This window comes from Condylura cristata, unplaced genomic scaffold, assembly GCF_000260355.1.
Source record: "Condylura cristata isolate star-nosed mole 26May11 unplaced genomic scaffold, ConCri1.0 scaffold00008, whole genome shotgun sequence".
NCBI classification, from domain to species: Eukaryota; Metazoa; Chordata; class Mammalia; order Eulipotyphla; family Talpidae; genus Condylura; species Condylura cristata.
In genome coordinates this window covers 7,845,692-7,861,787 of record NW_004567109.1, presented here as the reverse complement: position 1 = coordinate 7,861,787, position 16,096 = coordinate 7,845,692, and the positions used below count along the sequence as shown (strand labels likewise).

At 48.2% G+C, this 16,096-nt stretch overlaps 2 protein-coding genes across 3 annotated transcripts in view; both read left to right on the top strand.

Moving 5' to 3' along the window:
• Positions 1 to 6,948, top strand: part of EMC1 (ER membrane protein complex subunit 1) — a 21,593-nt gene extending 14,645 nt beyond the window's left edge. For both annotated transcript variants that reach the window (XM_012722547.1, XM_012722546.1), the window contains 6 exons: positions 245 to 382; positions 2,280 to 2,453; positions 2,989 to 3,199; positions 4,224 to 4,308; positions 5,349 to 5,478; positions 5,662 to 6,948. In XM_012722547.1, the coding sequence (XP_012578001.1) occupies positions 245 to 382; positions 2,280 to 2,453; positions 2,989 to 3,199; positions 4,224 to 4,308; positions 5,349 to 5,478; positions 5,662 to 5,841 (918 nt within the window). In that variant the 3' untranslated portion in view covers positions 5,842 to 6,948. The remainder of the gene's footprint in view (positions 1 to 244; positions 383 to 2,279; positions 2,454 to 2,988; positions 3,200 to 4,223; positions 4,309 to 5,348; positions 5,479 to 5,661) is intronic.
• Positions 6,949 to 15,483: 8,535 nt separating this feature from the next.
• UBR4 (ubiquitin protein ligase E3 component n-recognin 4) overlaps positions 15,484 to 16,096 on the top strand; it is a 110,555-nt gene continuing 109,942 nt past the window's right edge. The window contains exon 1 of the mRNA XM_004679358.2: positions 15,484 to 15,659. Within this exon, the coding sequence (XP_004679415.1) occupies positions 15,484 to 15,659 (176 nt within the window). The remainder of the gene's footprint in view (positions 15,660 to 16,096) is intronic.

Below are 16,096 nucleotides of genomic sequence, written 5' to 3'. Positions count from 1 at the left end.
AGGGCCGTAGTCTTACACTTTTAACTGGGCCACCAGAGAGGCCTGGCTGTGATATCTTAATAGAATGGAAAGTTCCAACACTTCACAACCTAGGTGCTCACTGCTCTGTTTTTAGAAGCTTGAATCTCTTATCCCTCTGGCATGAAGACCCCAATAATGGAGTGCAGGATGTGGCTAGTTAGTGCTGCTCGGGGCTAAATGTCCCTTCCTGATCGCCACTGCTGGATCTTTCGCCCTGCCCTAGGATCTCACCACTGAACTGAGCTGGGAGCTGACCATCCCCCCGGAAGTGCAGCGCATCGTCAAGGTGAAGGGGAAGCGCAGCAGCGAGCACGTTCATTCCCAGGGCCGCGTCATGGGGGACCGCAGCGTGCTGTACAAGGTGGGCACAGCAGTCTGGTGGTGAGCAGAGAAGCAAGGTTGGAGGGCACCTGCAGAGCTAGTAGATGCACGCCCTGGAGCAAGTCACTCAGTCCGTGGCGCCTTAGCTTACTGACTGACCTGGCCATCGTACGCTTTCCTCGGGGGCTGTAATGATCACGTGAGATAGTTGCGCTTTGCCCAGTGCCTGCCATGGGGCCGCTACCCAGCAGAATCTAGGTGTTTGCTGCTCTTACTTGTGCAGCACAGAACTTTCTGGAGTTAAACCTTAGCTGCCCCGTCAGCATCACAACCTTTGTGATCCAGAACTCTAACAATCAAGGGAGGGGGACAATGACTAGGGGCTGCAGAACCCTGTGAGGCAGTGTGACTGTCGTGGTGTCGATTTTAATGGCACCCTCTGGGAGAGCAGGGGCTGAGCTGGAGGGATGTAACAACAGGCCAGCAAGGCTCAGGAACTTGATGGGAAGCTGTTTGACTAAGCATGAGGCAGGGTCAGGGCAGCAAGCCAGTGGGCGTGTCCAGGGTCAGACACACACTAGCTCTTAGTGGCCGGTGATTTGTTGGGGCCAGTGGAACCTACATCCGAGCACGGTCCTGAAGGTGAAAGCCGCCGTTTCGCAGTGGCTGCGCGGCCGGGCTCCGGTGAGTGCTCTCCCTGGGTTATTTGATGGCCGCCTGCCGAGTGGCTGCAGCAGCTTTACTTGTTCGGAATGACCAACGCAACACTCATTCTGAAGCGCGTTTTTGACTCATAAAAATTATATCCGTTGTGTGATTTTACCTTTAGGAAGTAAAACTTACTGGAACGCTTGTATTTTCTCATGCTGAAATGAATAGTAAGTAGAAATAGGGCCTTTGGGTTTACGCTTGTTATACGAGTTTTAGGTTTACTTTTTTTGAACATAAGCCTCTTTTCTTGGATTAATTTTAGATTTACAGAAAAGCCGCAAAGATAGTACCTGGAATTCCTGTGTGCCCTGCCCTGCCCTGTTCATCTGTCTGAACTAACCCACACTGGCACAGGACGGTGAACTAAGCTGCGGACTTAGTTGGGGTTTCACCACTTTCCCACAGTGTCCTCCTCTGTCCTGCCAGCCAGCCTCCACGGCCAGTCATCAGTCCCTTTATTTTGCTGCCCTCTGGGTTTTCCAGGCTTTGTGTGTTCCGAGACCTTGAGAGTCTTGAAGGGTACTAGTTAGGGTACAGTGAGCAAAACTGTCCCCCAGTTTTGCTTTGTCTGATATTTTTCTCGTGGTTAGATGTAGTCATGGTTAGATGTAGATGGCCCTTTGTGGAAGGAATACCACAAAAGAGAAGCTGCGATTTTTATTATTATTATTATTATTTGAATGCCAGCAGGATGCCAGGCATACTTGTTGACACTGAGCTCTTCAGTGAATAGAAGAGATGAAATTTCCCATCCTCTTGAGTCTTCCATTGGGGTTGGGAAAGGCAATAACCAAGAAAATAACTAGGTAAATTTTGTAGCACATCAGAGAGCAACCAGTTTTGTAGAAAAATACCAAACCTAGAAGAGGGGGAAGGAATGCTGGCTGGGGGATACAATTTAAAGCAGGATGGCGACGAGGATCTCCTTGGGAAAGTGACACATGAAATTGAAGGAGCGAGGAAGTGAGTTTTAACATCTGGGGGAGGACCCGTTCACAGCATGCCTGGAGTGTTCCAGAGCCATCAGGGCACATACGTGACCAGAACAGGGTCAGTGGCACGCCACACCCCGCAAACCCTCATTGTCGCAGCGATACTGAAATCGGATAGGAAGGTCTTCTGATGAGAAAACTTCACCCCTGGCCAGGCCACTGAGCACCCGCTCTGCCCACCATCCAGGCTCAAAGTTCAGGGGAGCTACTGCTGGCTACTTTGTCTCTCGCCAGAGCCTGAACCCCAACCTGCTGGCTGTGGTGACGGAGAGCACAGACGTGCACCACGAGCGCACCTTCGTCGGCGTCTTCCTGGTCGACGGTGTCACCGGGCGCATCATCCACTCCTCCGTGCAGAGGAGAGCCAAGGGCCCCGTCCACATCGTGCACGCGGAGAACTGGGTGGTGGTAAGAGCGGCAGAGAGACCGGGTCGCCGCCAGGGGCATGACGTAGCTTGAGAGTGTGTGGCCCGTCTCCTGCCAGTTAAATTCCTCCTCTGTCCCCGGCCAGAAACCAGTTGCTGCTTTGCATTTTCAGAGGCTCCGGAGCCCTTGGGGTGGGGCAGGCTCAGGGTCAGCTCCCCGGGTTTGATCCTGGCTCTCTCGTTCCTTGCTTTGCGACCTGGAACTTCATATTTAATAAAAATAGTTGCGCCTCCCTTCAGCCCCTCCAGAAAATCACCTCATCTAGTTTAGAACAGTCCTTAGCACACAGTAAACACTCAAACACTATTCTGGTTTCTAAGGTACTAGAAAATTCCTCTGTGCTCTGGCCAGCTTTGGATGGCCTAGATTAAACCGCCCTGAGAGCCAGAAAATGTGGTAGACTGGGCTGTGCGTGTGGTGTTCCTACCGGAATGTGAGCGGACGAGAGGTGCCTTTTTGTGGAATCCCCTCTCCCGGTCGAACCAGCGTCTGACCCCGTGCTGCCCTCTCTCTGCAGTACCAGTACTGGAACACCAAGGCCCGGCGCAACGAGTTTACCGCTCTGGAGCTCTACGAGGGCACGGAGCAGTACAATGCCACCGCCTTCAGCTCCCTGGACCGCCCCCAGCTGCCCCAGGTCCTCCAGCAGTCGTATATCTTCCCCTCCTCCATCAGCGCCGTGGAAGCCACCATCACCGAGCGGGGCATCACCAGCCGGCACCTGCTCAGTGCGTGTTGGGGGCGCGGGGCCTGGTGGGCAGCCCCTAGAGGACAGGGCTGGGGGTGCGTCGCCCACAGAGTTCCATTTGGCCACTGTCAGGGAAGGCTGGCGAGGAGGATGTGTCAGCAGAGAAAGTTCCTTGCAAAAGCCTTCCCTCCTAAAAGGTGCCACGCCTGGTCCTCTCCTAGCCGTTTCTGGTGACCAGCATCACTCACCTGCTCTGAGTTTGGCCTCATTCAGAAAACCAAGCCCTGATTTCATTCCAACCAGTAGCCTGTGCTGCTCTGCAAAACCGGAGCGGTGTCTGGTGGCATCCTCGCGTGGGCAGCGTCCTGCGGCGTGTAACGGCCGCTCAGTCCAGCTGGCTGTGTTAGAGATGGGGGGGCTCTCCGCCCGGACAGGCACTTGGTGGGGCTTCCATTCTAAAATGTGAGAAGCCGGCCCTCAGCAGTTTCCAGGCTTAGTCCCCACTGGTCCTGAGTTCATGTCGCATGGCAGGGACAGGTGTTCGGGAGGACGGGGAGTGGGTGACAAGGCCCAGATCGCCTCCTGTGCGCCTCCCTGGTTGTCACCCATTTCTTTTTCTTTTTTTGGTAAAGATTGACTTATGCATTCAAGAGCTGGGGTACAAGCCAGAGGTGCGGGGTAGGGGCTGGGAGAGTACATCAGAGACTGAGCGGGGAGCAGAACAGGCAGATGGACTGAAACACACTGCTGAGGGAAGCATGGAGAGACGGGAGAGGCCTGCTGCGCCCTGTGGGTCAGCTCCCTAGTGCTGCAGTGGCTGCAGATAGCGTCATAGTGCTGAGTGTTACCTGTTTCTTAATTCTAGAACGTTATTAAAATGTGGGAAAACCTCTGTTCAGACCTATGCATGTTACTGGATTATTGGTTTTGACCATTTAATGGATCCTCCCCCTAATTTTTGGCTTCCATTATTTTACATTTCTGTGATAGTGACCTTTTAAAAACAGCCCTCATCTGGATTGGATCATGTGAATACTCACTTCTGCTGACTTCTTTCTGTGCAGTTGGGTTACCGTCCGGTGCAATTCTTTCCCTTCCCAAGGCCTTGCTGGATCCCCGCCGTCCTGAAATCCCAACAGAACAAAGCAGGTGAGGCCCTTGCTGGCAGTGCTGAAGACGCTGGCCTTGAGGAACTTTGCCTGATGATGAGTCTTGGCCTGCAGTGCTGAGCTGCCATGCTGGGGGTGAGGGATTGAATGGGACCCAAGTCTGATAATGACCCAAGTCCGACAATGACGTCTGCCCTCCTGGAACTTCTATTCTGGAAGGGAGATGGGTGGGAAATACGAGGAACAGGTGAAATACATATGTCAGTGCTTGTAAATGCTAAGGGGAAAAAATGAGAAAGTGTAAGGGTTATGAAGCATGAGGGCGGGATGTATCATTAGTGAATTTTGAGAAGGGTGACTTGGGAAACCGCATTGAACAGGTGATGTTTGAGTAAAAAGCCAGTGGAGGTAAGAAGCAACAACTTATGGAAATCTGGGGAGAACGTTGGTGCAAATGCCCCGAGGTTTCTGGCAAGTCGGTGGGAGTCCAGGAGGCCAAAGAACATGGAGGGGTGCTAGGAAATGAGGGTGCTGGTGGCCCCATGGGGAGGCCAGTTGCTTATTCCTGTCAGTGTGAATGTATTTATTTCCTGCCATCACCCCTGCAAATTTTCTCAACTGCATCCTGAATTCCTTCCTCTGTGGGGTATGAAGAGCTGTGAGCGGGTCTCGCTGCCTGTGAGGGCAGGAGGGTGTGGTGAGAGAGGGAGGCGAGGGCTGGGCGTGCGTTACGAGCGTTTTCAGAGGACGAGGCACGCCTGGAGCGAAGCACGGGAACTGACCGCGTGTCTGTGTTAAGTTTAGCGGCCCTGACTCTCCTGCTCCTGTGAGATACTGGGTCTCTGTGTGTTACTTTTTGTTGGTAGCCTTATTACAAAGTAGGAGCCCATCTCTGCCTTAACTCTCCACGCCCTTCCTACATGCACACCCTAAATGTTTAACTACTCAGTGCAAGTAGAGCTCGCTGGAGATTGGAGGCGAGATACTGCTGGTGACCTGGAAATCTCCCATGACTCAGGGGGCAGCCAAGAGATTCCCTTACAGCCCTTTTGAGTGCTGCTCCCGGCTGATGTTTTGCAGAGAGGAGAACCTCATTCCGTATTCCCCAGATGTGCAGATACACGCAGAGCGATTCATCAATTATAACCAGACGGTTTCTCGAATGCGAGGTATCTACACAGCTCCCTCGGGCCTGGAGTCCACCTGTTTGGTGAGTAGAGCCAGAGCCCAGGCTGTGCACCTTCCCCACAGTCACCCTGGGTGTTACCTGCTCTATTTCACCCCTGGGAGAACACTGAGGATTCTGTTCCTTTCTTACCTGGGCTTTGGTGGCAGATCACTGGTCGCCTGACCCTTCTTAGGTGTTTCTTGACCCTCTGCTTCTGCCTCCCAGGTGGTGGCCTACGGCTTGGACATCTACCAAACGCGCGTCTACCCCTCCAAGCAGTTTGACGTCCTGAAGGATGACTATGACTACGTGCTGATCAGCAGTGTCCTCTTCGGCCTGGTTTTCGCCACCATGATCACTAAGAGACTGGCACAGGTGAAGCTCCTGAACCGTGCGTGGCGGTAAAGCCTGAGGACCCCTGCCAGGGAGTGCCCCAGGGGGCCCGGCAGGGCGAGCAGCAGCGGCATGAGATGGGTCGGCGCTCACAGTCGTGGGGCAGAAGATGGACTTTCACGGAGGCGCCTGTGGGAGCCACTGCCGCAGAGCGACCCACGGGAAGAGGCTGCCAGCCCTCGCTCTCCCAGCTGGGCCCTCCCAGCGTCTCACTGGCCTTTGCCCTGAGCCCCAGGGCCACTGCCTTTTGCCCTCTTTGGCAGTCCATGAGCGTTGCTCCCCACCCCATTTTTTTTTTAAATTGTGAGGCCTCCAACAGATTTTTCTCTTTTGTGAGACCTATTTAAATTGATTTTTCTTTGCCCTGTGTCCCAGGTTTATCTAGAAGCCCTTCAGACTATCTCCCTGTCACTTGCTTCACAGTTGGAAGCTCTTACCAGTAACTCCGCAGGATTAGGCCCACGTGCTGTTTTACGGGGAGGAAGAAGACCCGCCCTTAGCTGAGGTTTGAGGACTGACAGACCTCCCAGGGCTCTCTCCAGAGTAGGTTAGGGCTGGGGAATCTACCGGCCATCAAACCGTGTTTTAACTGAGCCTCTAGTTATGCGATCTCGGGGCGGAGCCACCCGTCTGCTTCAGGTTGTCAGAAGCCAAGTGCACAGTCGCCTCTTGGTCGGTCACGGCCTCTGGTTTTCATCTGACATGCTAGAGCTGAGCCTCAGAGTACTGAGTCGCCTGAACCCTGACTCCACGTCAAGGGGGGCGAATCTGCCCATCAGCAGGCTGACCTGCTTGTCTTTTCACCTCAGTTGGCCTTTTTAAGAATCTCATTATTTATTTTTGGTTTTAGATAGAAGTTGGCCTGTTTCAAATCTGATTGTGGCTTTAAGGAGGCGAGAAAACGGTAGGGGCGGAAGCTGGTGGGTGCGGATGTGGTGAGGCGGGGCGGCCGCTGGCTCTGCTTTAAATTAAAGAGGTCCTCCAGGTGTTCCCTTATTCACGCACTTGGGGAGGATGGAGTGTTTTTTTCCCTGTGGAGACTGAAATGTTCAGAGACTAGACCATCTCTAGCCCTGTGGGGACATGCAAGTGTCTGAATAAAGCTAGTGATGAATGATGTTTAAGTCCTTTTTTTTTGTGGCTCAGGAAGATCACTTTGAGGCTGCTTTTGCATCGAGAGATCAAGAGCTGCAGAAATGGAGTGAGGGCATCCAGTTTAGGTATACAAGCATTGTGTTATTTACAAAGTTTTTTTTAAGCTTTGTGTTTATATGCTGATGATGGCAGAGAAGAAAAGTAAAATAATCTTAGTAATAAAATTGTGAAATTGATTTTAATGCATGAGCACACATCTAAGTTGCTCCAGAAATAACTGGCCTCTATTCGTCCTGGCTCAGGGCCTGTTTTGTTTAACATGAGTTGGGAGATCGCAGTAAGTATAAGTTAAAACAGTTCTGCCCTAGTTTTGAAAACCTGGCTGGAATTGTGACTGCCCTAGATAAATACGTGCTGGCTGTCACTCTGTTCTGCCCACACTGCCCAATCCTTAAGGCCCCGATCCATTTCCAGATCGCAGAGAACAAGCCAGTGGGAGGGGAGTTATTTCCCTTTTACAGCATTTCCTGTCTTTTGGTTTCAGTCATGATCACTTTACTGAAAGTTACCTCAAGCAGCCGCTAACGGCGTTGGCAGACCCAGGCGCTCTCAGTCTGGAAGCAGCACTTGCTTCCTCCTCTGGCTCGAACCTGTTTCCTCTTGATCCTCTGACCCTTAGTGCTTTGGCTTCCCTTTTTCTGTGTGTGCATCTCCCCTGAGGCACCTGCCCCCCGATCATTAATTAGGTTAGTGTAGCGGCTTCCCTGCTTTCCTTCACTAAATAAGGGCAAGTTATTCAGATTTTTCTGTCATTAAGAAAATATTTTAGTCAACATAAAGATCTTTTGGAGTAAAGTTTTATAGCCAAGTGGCACAGGATGATTTTTCATTCCTGTTGGGGAATGATGTAAATGGTGACTTTTAAGTTTTCCTTAGTCTATGACTCTGGACAGGACTCAGTGATTGGGGAACAGGCATGAATTAAATACAGTTGCAGTTATAAATGAAAGATTCAGGTTCAGTAAGGACCTTTGTATATATATATTTTTAAAGATTTATTTATTCATACAGAACTGGGGTACAGGCCAGAGATGTGGAGGGTGATAGGATTCACCAGAGACAGAGTGGGGAGCAGAACAGGCAGATTGATGAAGTACACTGCTGAGGGGAGCAGCGGACAGGTCAGGAGAGGTCTGCCCCGCCATGTGGACTCCTTCGGGGCAGCGGGAATCGAACTCTTGTGGAAGTGGCTTTAGCTTCTTAATGCTGTGCTTTTAACCCGCTGCACCACCTGGGAGGGCCCCCTTTCTGTATTTTTTTGAGAATTTTTTTTTTGGGTAGGACAGTTCTTTGAAGCGGTTCATGCCTGTTCCTCTCCCCTCATCTCCAGCAAAGAAAGGTGAGCAAGCTAGTAGATGGATAATGTGGTTTCACCGGCATAAATTGGGATGACTAATAAACAGCCCTGACATTTAATACCAAAATAAGTTATAGAATGAAACATTTTTGAAACCCAAATAAATGTGTTGGCTTTCCTGCGGTATTTTTGCTTAGAATCCACAGTTCTGAATTGCACATTAACTCATTGCCTGTCTCCGGAGTAGAATTTTGACCTCTGCTTGCCCTTTGGCCTGCTTCTGGAAGATGTTCTTCTGGCCTTCAGTTTAGCCAGATAGCCTGCCAGGCTCTCATTACTTTCTTTTATCTTTGAGTAAACTGGACTGAACATTGTGTCCATTTGGGTGTCCAGCGTGTTACTCTGATAGCTCCCCACTGCAGTGGGCCACTGCCACAGATGTATGCACATGCCGTCACTGCTGTGGCAGGTCTTGTTACGTCTCCAGGGCTTATTTGCTGCTGTAGCAGGTGTGTTGCCTTGACTTCCTTAACCCTCCACTCCATCCCCAGCCTCCTGTCACAATCATTTTATTTTACTGTTTATTTACAGGTTTGGTTTTTTTTTATCTTCCACATGTAAATGATGTCATACATTACTTTTTCTGCATTATCTCAAGGAACATAACTGTGCTCCAGGTTCGTCCATGTGGCCACCAATGGCAAGATAAACTTGTACGGCGACGTGACGCCATTGTATGTGCACACCATTTTGCCCACTCCTTCATGGACAGGCATTGGGTGGTTTCACTATCTGGGCTGTTGTGAGTGATGCTGTGATAAACATGGCATAGAGATGTTGCCAAAACCCAGTTTTCATTTCCTGTGGCTAAGTACTCAGAAGTGGGATCACTAGATGGTGTGTTGCTCTATTGATGTTTTGAGGATCTTCCACATTGTTTCGGACCAGTTTATATTCCTAGCAACAGGTCTTCATCATTTCCTCACCAACTGCTGGTTCTTCTTCAGAGCTGTCTCACAGAATGTTATTTCTCTCCCCAGCTAACCTGGTTGCTAAATGTGGCCCCTGCATATCTAGCAAGACAGAATAGCTGTAGGCTAGTATTTCACCTTGTTACAAAAGCACAAATGCAAATGATACATAATAAAATGAAAATGAACAGGAAACGGAGAGCAGAAAGGAGAATAGCAAAAAGGTGACTGGTGTGACCATGTGTGGTGGAGACTTCATTTACAATCCCTTTTTTAAATATTTATTTATTCATGTATTCAGAACTGGGGTACAGGCCAGAGGTGCAGGGGTGGTGAGAGGATTCCCCAGAGACAGCAGGGAGCAGAACAGGCAGACTGATGAAGTCCACTGCTGAGGGGAGCAGCGGGCGGGCCAGGAGAGGTCTGCTGTGCCATGCGGGTCACCCCCCCTCGCTTGGGATGCAACTTGTGCTGCAGTGGCTGCAGACAGTGTCACAGTGCTCACTTTAACTCGGAGTGCCACCAGGAGGGCTTTTTTTTTTAAACAGCTCTAAAAGCAGCCCCTAGATTAAGCCAGATACTGGCTTTGAGGATAGTGTTTTATCATAGCTTATTCTCAGGAATGGATTTTACAGCTTGGTGCTAGATATATTTTAAGAGATGTTAAAAACTTGATCATATTATTTAATTCTGCTTTTTTTTAAACTAATTTATCTTCACTTTGTATTCACAAAGATGATCTAAATTTGTTTTGGATCAAAGCAATAGAAAAAAATACTAAACTTCTAAAAGTCTATCTAGGAGACGTTAATGCAAGATTGAACGTGTTTCCATTGTTAAAGGGCATAGGTTACAAGGTCTTTGTGCTAGAAAATTTGAGATTGGTAATTTTACTGTCTTAATTGCAAGGGCATATAAAATAAATTATAGTGATCAGAATCATCCCAAAGCTTTATTTCTGGTTTCTGCTCACTTAAAATTTGGTTTTTAAGTCATGAGATTAAGCTTTCTCTATCCTTTACTTGGAATTTTTTTTTTCCCTTTGCAAAAATCTGACCTCTCCCAAATCTTTTAACCACTCCATCATGCCTTCCCTGTTCATTCTGGCTACTCAGGACCGCTGTTTCCTGACTACTAGCCACACAACTTCCTGAATGATGTATCCATTTACTATTTCAGTTACTCTCAAGGATTGTAACGCTTTTCTGAACTTCCCATTATCTTAAATACAAACTTGCTACTTGGCAGGTGGTTCCCTAACTGACTAGAGCTTCTTCATAGAAGTCTTAGGGCATGAGGTAGGAGATGGCATCTTTTTGCTTTTATGTACACGTTTATATATCCAAAAAGAGTTTGGATTACTTAGATTCTAGGTGCAGATTGGCTTTATAAAACAATACTTATAACAAGTATCTTATTATTTCAAAAACAGACTACTTATTATTCCATAATCAAAATAGATACCTGTGTACTTTTTTTTTTAAAGTGAGCGGAATCAGCTGAGTTGTCTTTCAGTATAGAAAGACTGGTATTCTAGATAAATGAACTGCTTAAATTTTGGTCACCAAGTTCTTTATTTTAAAAGGCTAAAAGAAAAAAAAGTGCCAAAGAATTTAAGGCAAATTTCCCTGTTAGCTCATTCCCTCCCCTCCATTTTCCTAACCACCGAACCATTTGGTAAGTCTCCATGTAATTAATATAACATTCTGCAACTTGATTTTATCACTGACACTATATCATGGAGGGCTTTCCAAAAATAGTGATAATATGGATTGGATTGGCTTTTTTTTTTTTTTTTTGGTGGTCACAACACAAGATTGCAATTCCTTTTTTTTTTTAAATAAAGATCTATTCATCTATACACACAGAATTGGGGTACAGACCAGAGGTGCAGGAGGGGTGAGAGGATTCGCCAGAGACAAAGTGGGGAGCAGACTGACTGAAATACACTGCTGAGGGGAGCAGTGTCAGGAGAAGTCTGCCATGCCATGTGGGTCACCCACTGGCCGGGGAATTAAATTCAGGCTGCAGGAGCTGCAGTAGCCCCATAGTGCTATGCTTTAACCCTTTGCACCACTAGGGAGGGACCTCAAGGTTGCAACTCTTAAGTGTTACTTCATTAGAGACTTTTATGAGCTCAAATATCCTTCCAGAGAAGTCTATCTTACCTCATGTGGACCATCTAGTAACCAAGGAGATGTTATCTCCTCACTATGAAGAGTCAGTGTGTGGTGTTCACTGATGTCTTGACAAGAAACCATTTCCCCATGAGTTCTAAGGCTTATATACATTTCTCACCTGTTATACTGAGAAGTAGAGAAGGTAGCCTTATAAAACTGCCACAGACTTACACGACAGGCCACTTTTTTTTTTTTTTAAAGATTTATTATTTGTGCATACAGAACTGGGGTACAGGCCAGAGACTCAGGGGTGGCGAAAGACTTAACCAGAGACAGAGTGGGGAGCAGAACAGGCAGATGGACGAAGTGCACTGCTGAGGGGAGCAGTGGGCGGGTCAGGAGAGGTCTGCCACGCCATGTGGTCACCTCCGGGGCAGGCGGGAATCGAACTCATGCGGAAGTGGTTTCAGCTTCTTAGTGCAGTGCTTTAACCCGCTGCGCCACCAGGGAGGGCCCAACAGCCCACTTTTTAAAAAGATTTATTTATGCATACAAGAACTGGGCTGTAGGCCAGATATGCGTGGGGTAGGTGGGGAAGGTGAGAGGATTCACGAGAGACAGTGGGGAGAGAACAGGCGGATCTACTGAAGTATACTGTGGAAGGGAGTGGTGGGTGTGGCAGGAGAGGTCTGCTGAGCCATGTGGGTCAGCTCCCTGGCCAGCTGGGGATAGAACTCATGCTGCAGTGGCTGGCGGCAGTTTGATAGCACTGTTAATCCTTGTGCCACCAGGGAGGCACCTACCCAAGTCCACTCATGTCTCCTGTTGCCTAAGTGCATTCTGAGTGCAAGTAAAGAAAGCAAAAATACACTTCAAAGGTACATTGACTTACTAAGTTTCATGGTACTTTTTAAAAAGATTTTGGTGATACTGTATATAACTGATAAAATAAGCTAGACTAGCAGGCAGATAAACCAGAATGGCAGTTTGTTGTCAATAAGACTGTCACTGCAAAGAGAACTTAATGTCTTCCTAACTGGAGTCTATATTCTCTCCTATGGAAAAGTTTAAAATATAACAGTTTAAAATATAAGTTTGCTTGGGCATCAGGGAGTTAGAATGGGGATGTGACAGCCAGTGTATGAGTTTTTTTTTTTTTTAGGGTTTGGTTTTTAGCAGGAAACCAGAATGTTCACTTCTGCTGGCTGAGACGGCTTGTCTTTGCCACCCTCTCCCAAATGCTAGAGGACACTAACCACTTACTCCTCTTGCCCTGGCTTTGGCTGTATTACTTCCCTTCCGCTAAATCATGTTGTCCTAATCATAATGCAGAGTATTTGCAAGCACTTTTCCTATTGACTTTTGCACCGAGGTGACACTGGTTTGCAACATTGTACAGGTTGCAGGTGTTTTTCACCTTGGTGACTGTTACCATACTGTGCCCACCCCAATCGCCATGTACTTCCATCTTTTGACTTTTAATTTTTACATGATTTCAGATTCATGGGAAGGTTACAAGGATAGTATAAAGAATTCTCAGATACCCCAAGTGTTAACATTTGATCACACATGCTTTATCCTTCTCTGGCATCTTCTCTGTCAATCTCAAGTACAAACTTGGCCATGGCAGTAACAGAGCTAAGGGAGAGAATCAGTTTACTGCACACTCTTCAGCTACATTTTGGATCTTGTGTTTGAGATCCTGTTATTCTATAAAACTGGCATTCTATTCTATTAGCTACACAATTGCCAAAATGACTTAAAACCAAGACTACAAGAAATATTTTGTTTTGAATTCATATAAGATGTAGTATGGTAAAGATCTTTAATACTTGTGGGTTGCAATGAATTTAGCATATTTCTAAATTGAAGTAGGCTTTTATTATATTAACCTTGGTATTAAAAACAAATCTCTGTTCCTTATGAATTACCAAAAGGAGTTTATAGTAGGGTGTTGCATTGCAAGTTTCCACAGAATGCACCAACTACTGCTTCTTGTTACTTTGTAAAAGCCTGAGAACGTTGCTGGCAGCCGGAGCCACTAGCTGTTGTTTACTCTGCTGCTTGTTTCTAAACACAGTGTCTCTTCAGATCTGTTTCAAGTAACACTAAGAGGAAAGTTTTTGTAACAAAAGACTCCAGGTGTTTGAACTGACAATAAAATTTCCTGAACTGACACTGACTTGTAGACTGCAGAGTTAATTTATAACCACCTATGTGTGTGTATTACAAATCTGTAGCTCAGAAATACTCTGTTTTCATGTAATGATGATTCATGTCGACAGAACTTTTTCAGCCCCCAAATGCTCCTCCTGCTTCCTCCTAGTTTATATTCCCACACTTAACTTTAAACCACTTAGCTATCACTGCTTTTCTTCCAACATGGCTGCAACATCTTTCCTGTATCAGTCCTAAAATTTCATTTAGTTCTTACCAGCTATTTGGGATGAGAACGAACAAGTATTTCTTGGCTAATAATTTTAAGAATTACTATTCTTTAGAATTCTTATTTTATGCACCATAGTATGAGAAGCTTGTTTAGTAGCCTGTAAAAAGCTCCTATTTATCTATTCATTTATTTAAATTTAGAAGGCAGAGGCTCTTCTAAATCTTTGTGGCAACCCAAAAAGGAACTGCCAGCTGACATTGATGCACTATTTATAAAGAAAGCTCTTTACCCACAGTGCTTTCTCCAAATCTGAGAGCCAGAAATAGTAAAAATATACATGTCTTCCTCTGATTTCTTTCCTTCTCTCACAGTTGCAGTAGCTGGTGGGGCAAGAGGGGGGTCTGGAACATTTGGTCTTTTATTACTTATGGGACGGCACCAAAGAACTACTACAGATTAAATGTCCTTTAGTATAAAAAATTAATGTCCCAAGAGGCACTATACAACTCCTGGTCTCCACAGCTTTTCTTTAGGCCTCTGGTTCAGTATCTTGAAATAGTGCAGTATTTGCTGTGCGATGCTAAGTTTTTTTCCTCCGCTTGTCTTTCATTTTCCATATTTTTTCAGTTTTGGAAACTTATTCCAATACAAGCAAGACACTAAAGAGAACTCTCTCCAAGACTACGCTTGACTGAATTTTAACTTAAGAGCTGGTTGATCACCAGGTAGCAACTTGAACAGCACGACACTGGGAACAAAAGGGACTCCCTCAAAACTTGGGAGATTTTCAGGGCTTCAAGAGTTTCAAGCCGTCTCTACATTTCCTGTGAAAAATGTATGAGCCCGTCGTCGTCCACCATCTAGATCGCACACCCACGGCTGTCCCAGGGGCTCGCAGAGAATACCTTTCCTCGAATCCAGCTGCTTTGTCCTCTAAGCTCTGGTACCCTGATATATTTATCGGCGAAAACCTAGCCCTAGTCCCAGCCTCCCTTTAAACAAATGCTTGTCTTCTCTGCTAGTAGGAAAACGGAAAATGAAACTAAGTGACAGATGGCAGAGTGATGCAAATGCCAGCTACTATACTAATGAGGGTAATATAAACTAAGAGAATATTGGAGCGCTAAGTGGAAGACGTTCTTAAGCTTTTACAAAGTTACAAGAACCAGCAGTTAGCGCACATCCTGTGGAAACTCATTAAAATAATGGCGAGTAGCGGTGTGAGCACCAAGCGCCTCACAGGGGGTGAGGCGCTGTAGTATCGCTGTTACCGGAACACAAGCGGAAGGAGCAGCGGGTTAGGTTTCGGCCTCTTCTCGCCCTTAGCAGTCTCGAACCTCGTCTATGTGTGCAGATGCCCAGTCTACTCTGCCCTAGTCTTTGCAACTGAAACTGAGTTCCAGACTCACCTACCTGGGGGTCAGTCAGGAAGCCACAGTGCCGTGGACTTTGCGACAGGCGCTTAGCGCGCAGGCGCAGAGTTTAAAGATTCCCGGCCCTGACCTCGGGTCCAGATTCGCGCAGGCGCAGCGCTTCTGCCCGCCCCCGCGCGGTGTCACGTACTTCGGGGAAAGACAGGAGGTCGTCGCGCGCGTCGCGTGTTTTGGACGGTGACTGAGTCGCGCAGTCTGACGCTAGATTGCGTCACTTCCGCCCCCTCCCGGGAGGCGGCGCTGGGCCGGTGGCAAGCCCCCGGAGGGAGCCGCAGTAGTACGACGGAAGATGGCGACGAGCGGCGGCGAAGAGGCGGTGGCAGCGGTGCCGGCGCCTGGGGCCCCGGCGACGGGAGCGGATACGACCCTGGGCTGGGAGGTGGCGGTGCGGCCCCTGCTGTCTGCGTCCTATTCCGCCTTCGAGATGAAGGAGTTGCCGCAGCTGGTGGCCTCAGTCATCGAGAGGTACCGGGCGGCGGCTCCGGCGGGGCGGGCTCTGGGAGGGGGAGGGGAAAGGAGGTCGGGCTGGATCCTCTGCACCCGCTTTCCCGGCGCCTCCTGCGAATCGGGGGACCTCTGTCCCCGCCACGTCTTCGGGGTTACCCGGCCTTGGAAGACTAGGGCTGGTCCGGGGCACCGTTCTTCAACGCGTGTAAATCATCTGTGCCTCAATTTCCCTCCGGACCGAAACTTTTGAGGATGCCCTCTCGGGTGGGCGTGGCGGGGCACATTTGGGAGTGGCTTTGGCACATTTGGGAGTGGCTTTGAGATGCTTCGCGCCCCCAGAGGATTGTCTCCGGGGCCGCCCCCGATGTTAAGGTCGGAGCACTGATGAGTTTGCATTTCTTGCCCGCACTCCTGCCCCTGGGCTGGGCGGGAATGGAGCCCGATGTTAAAATTGG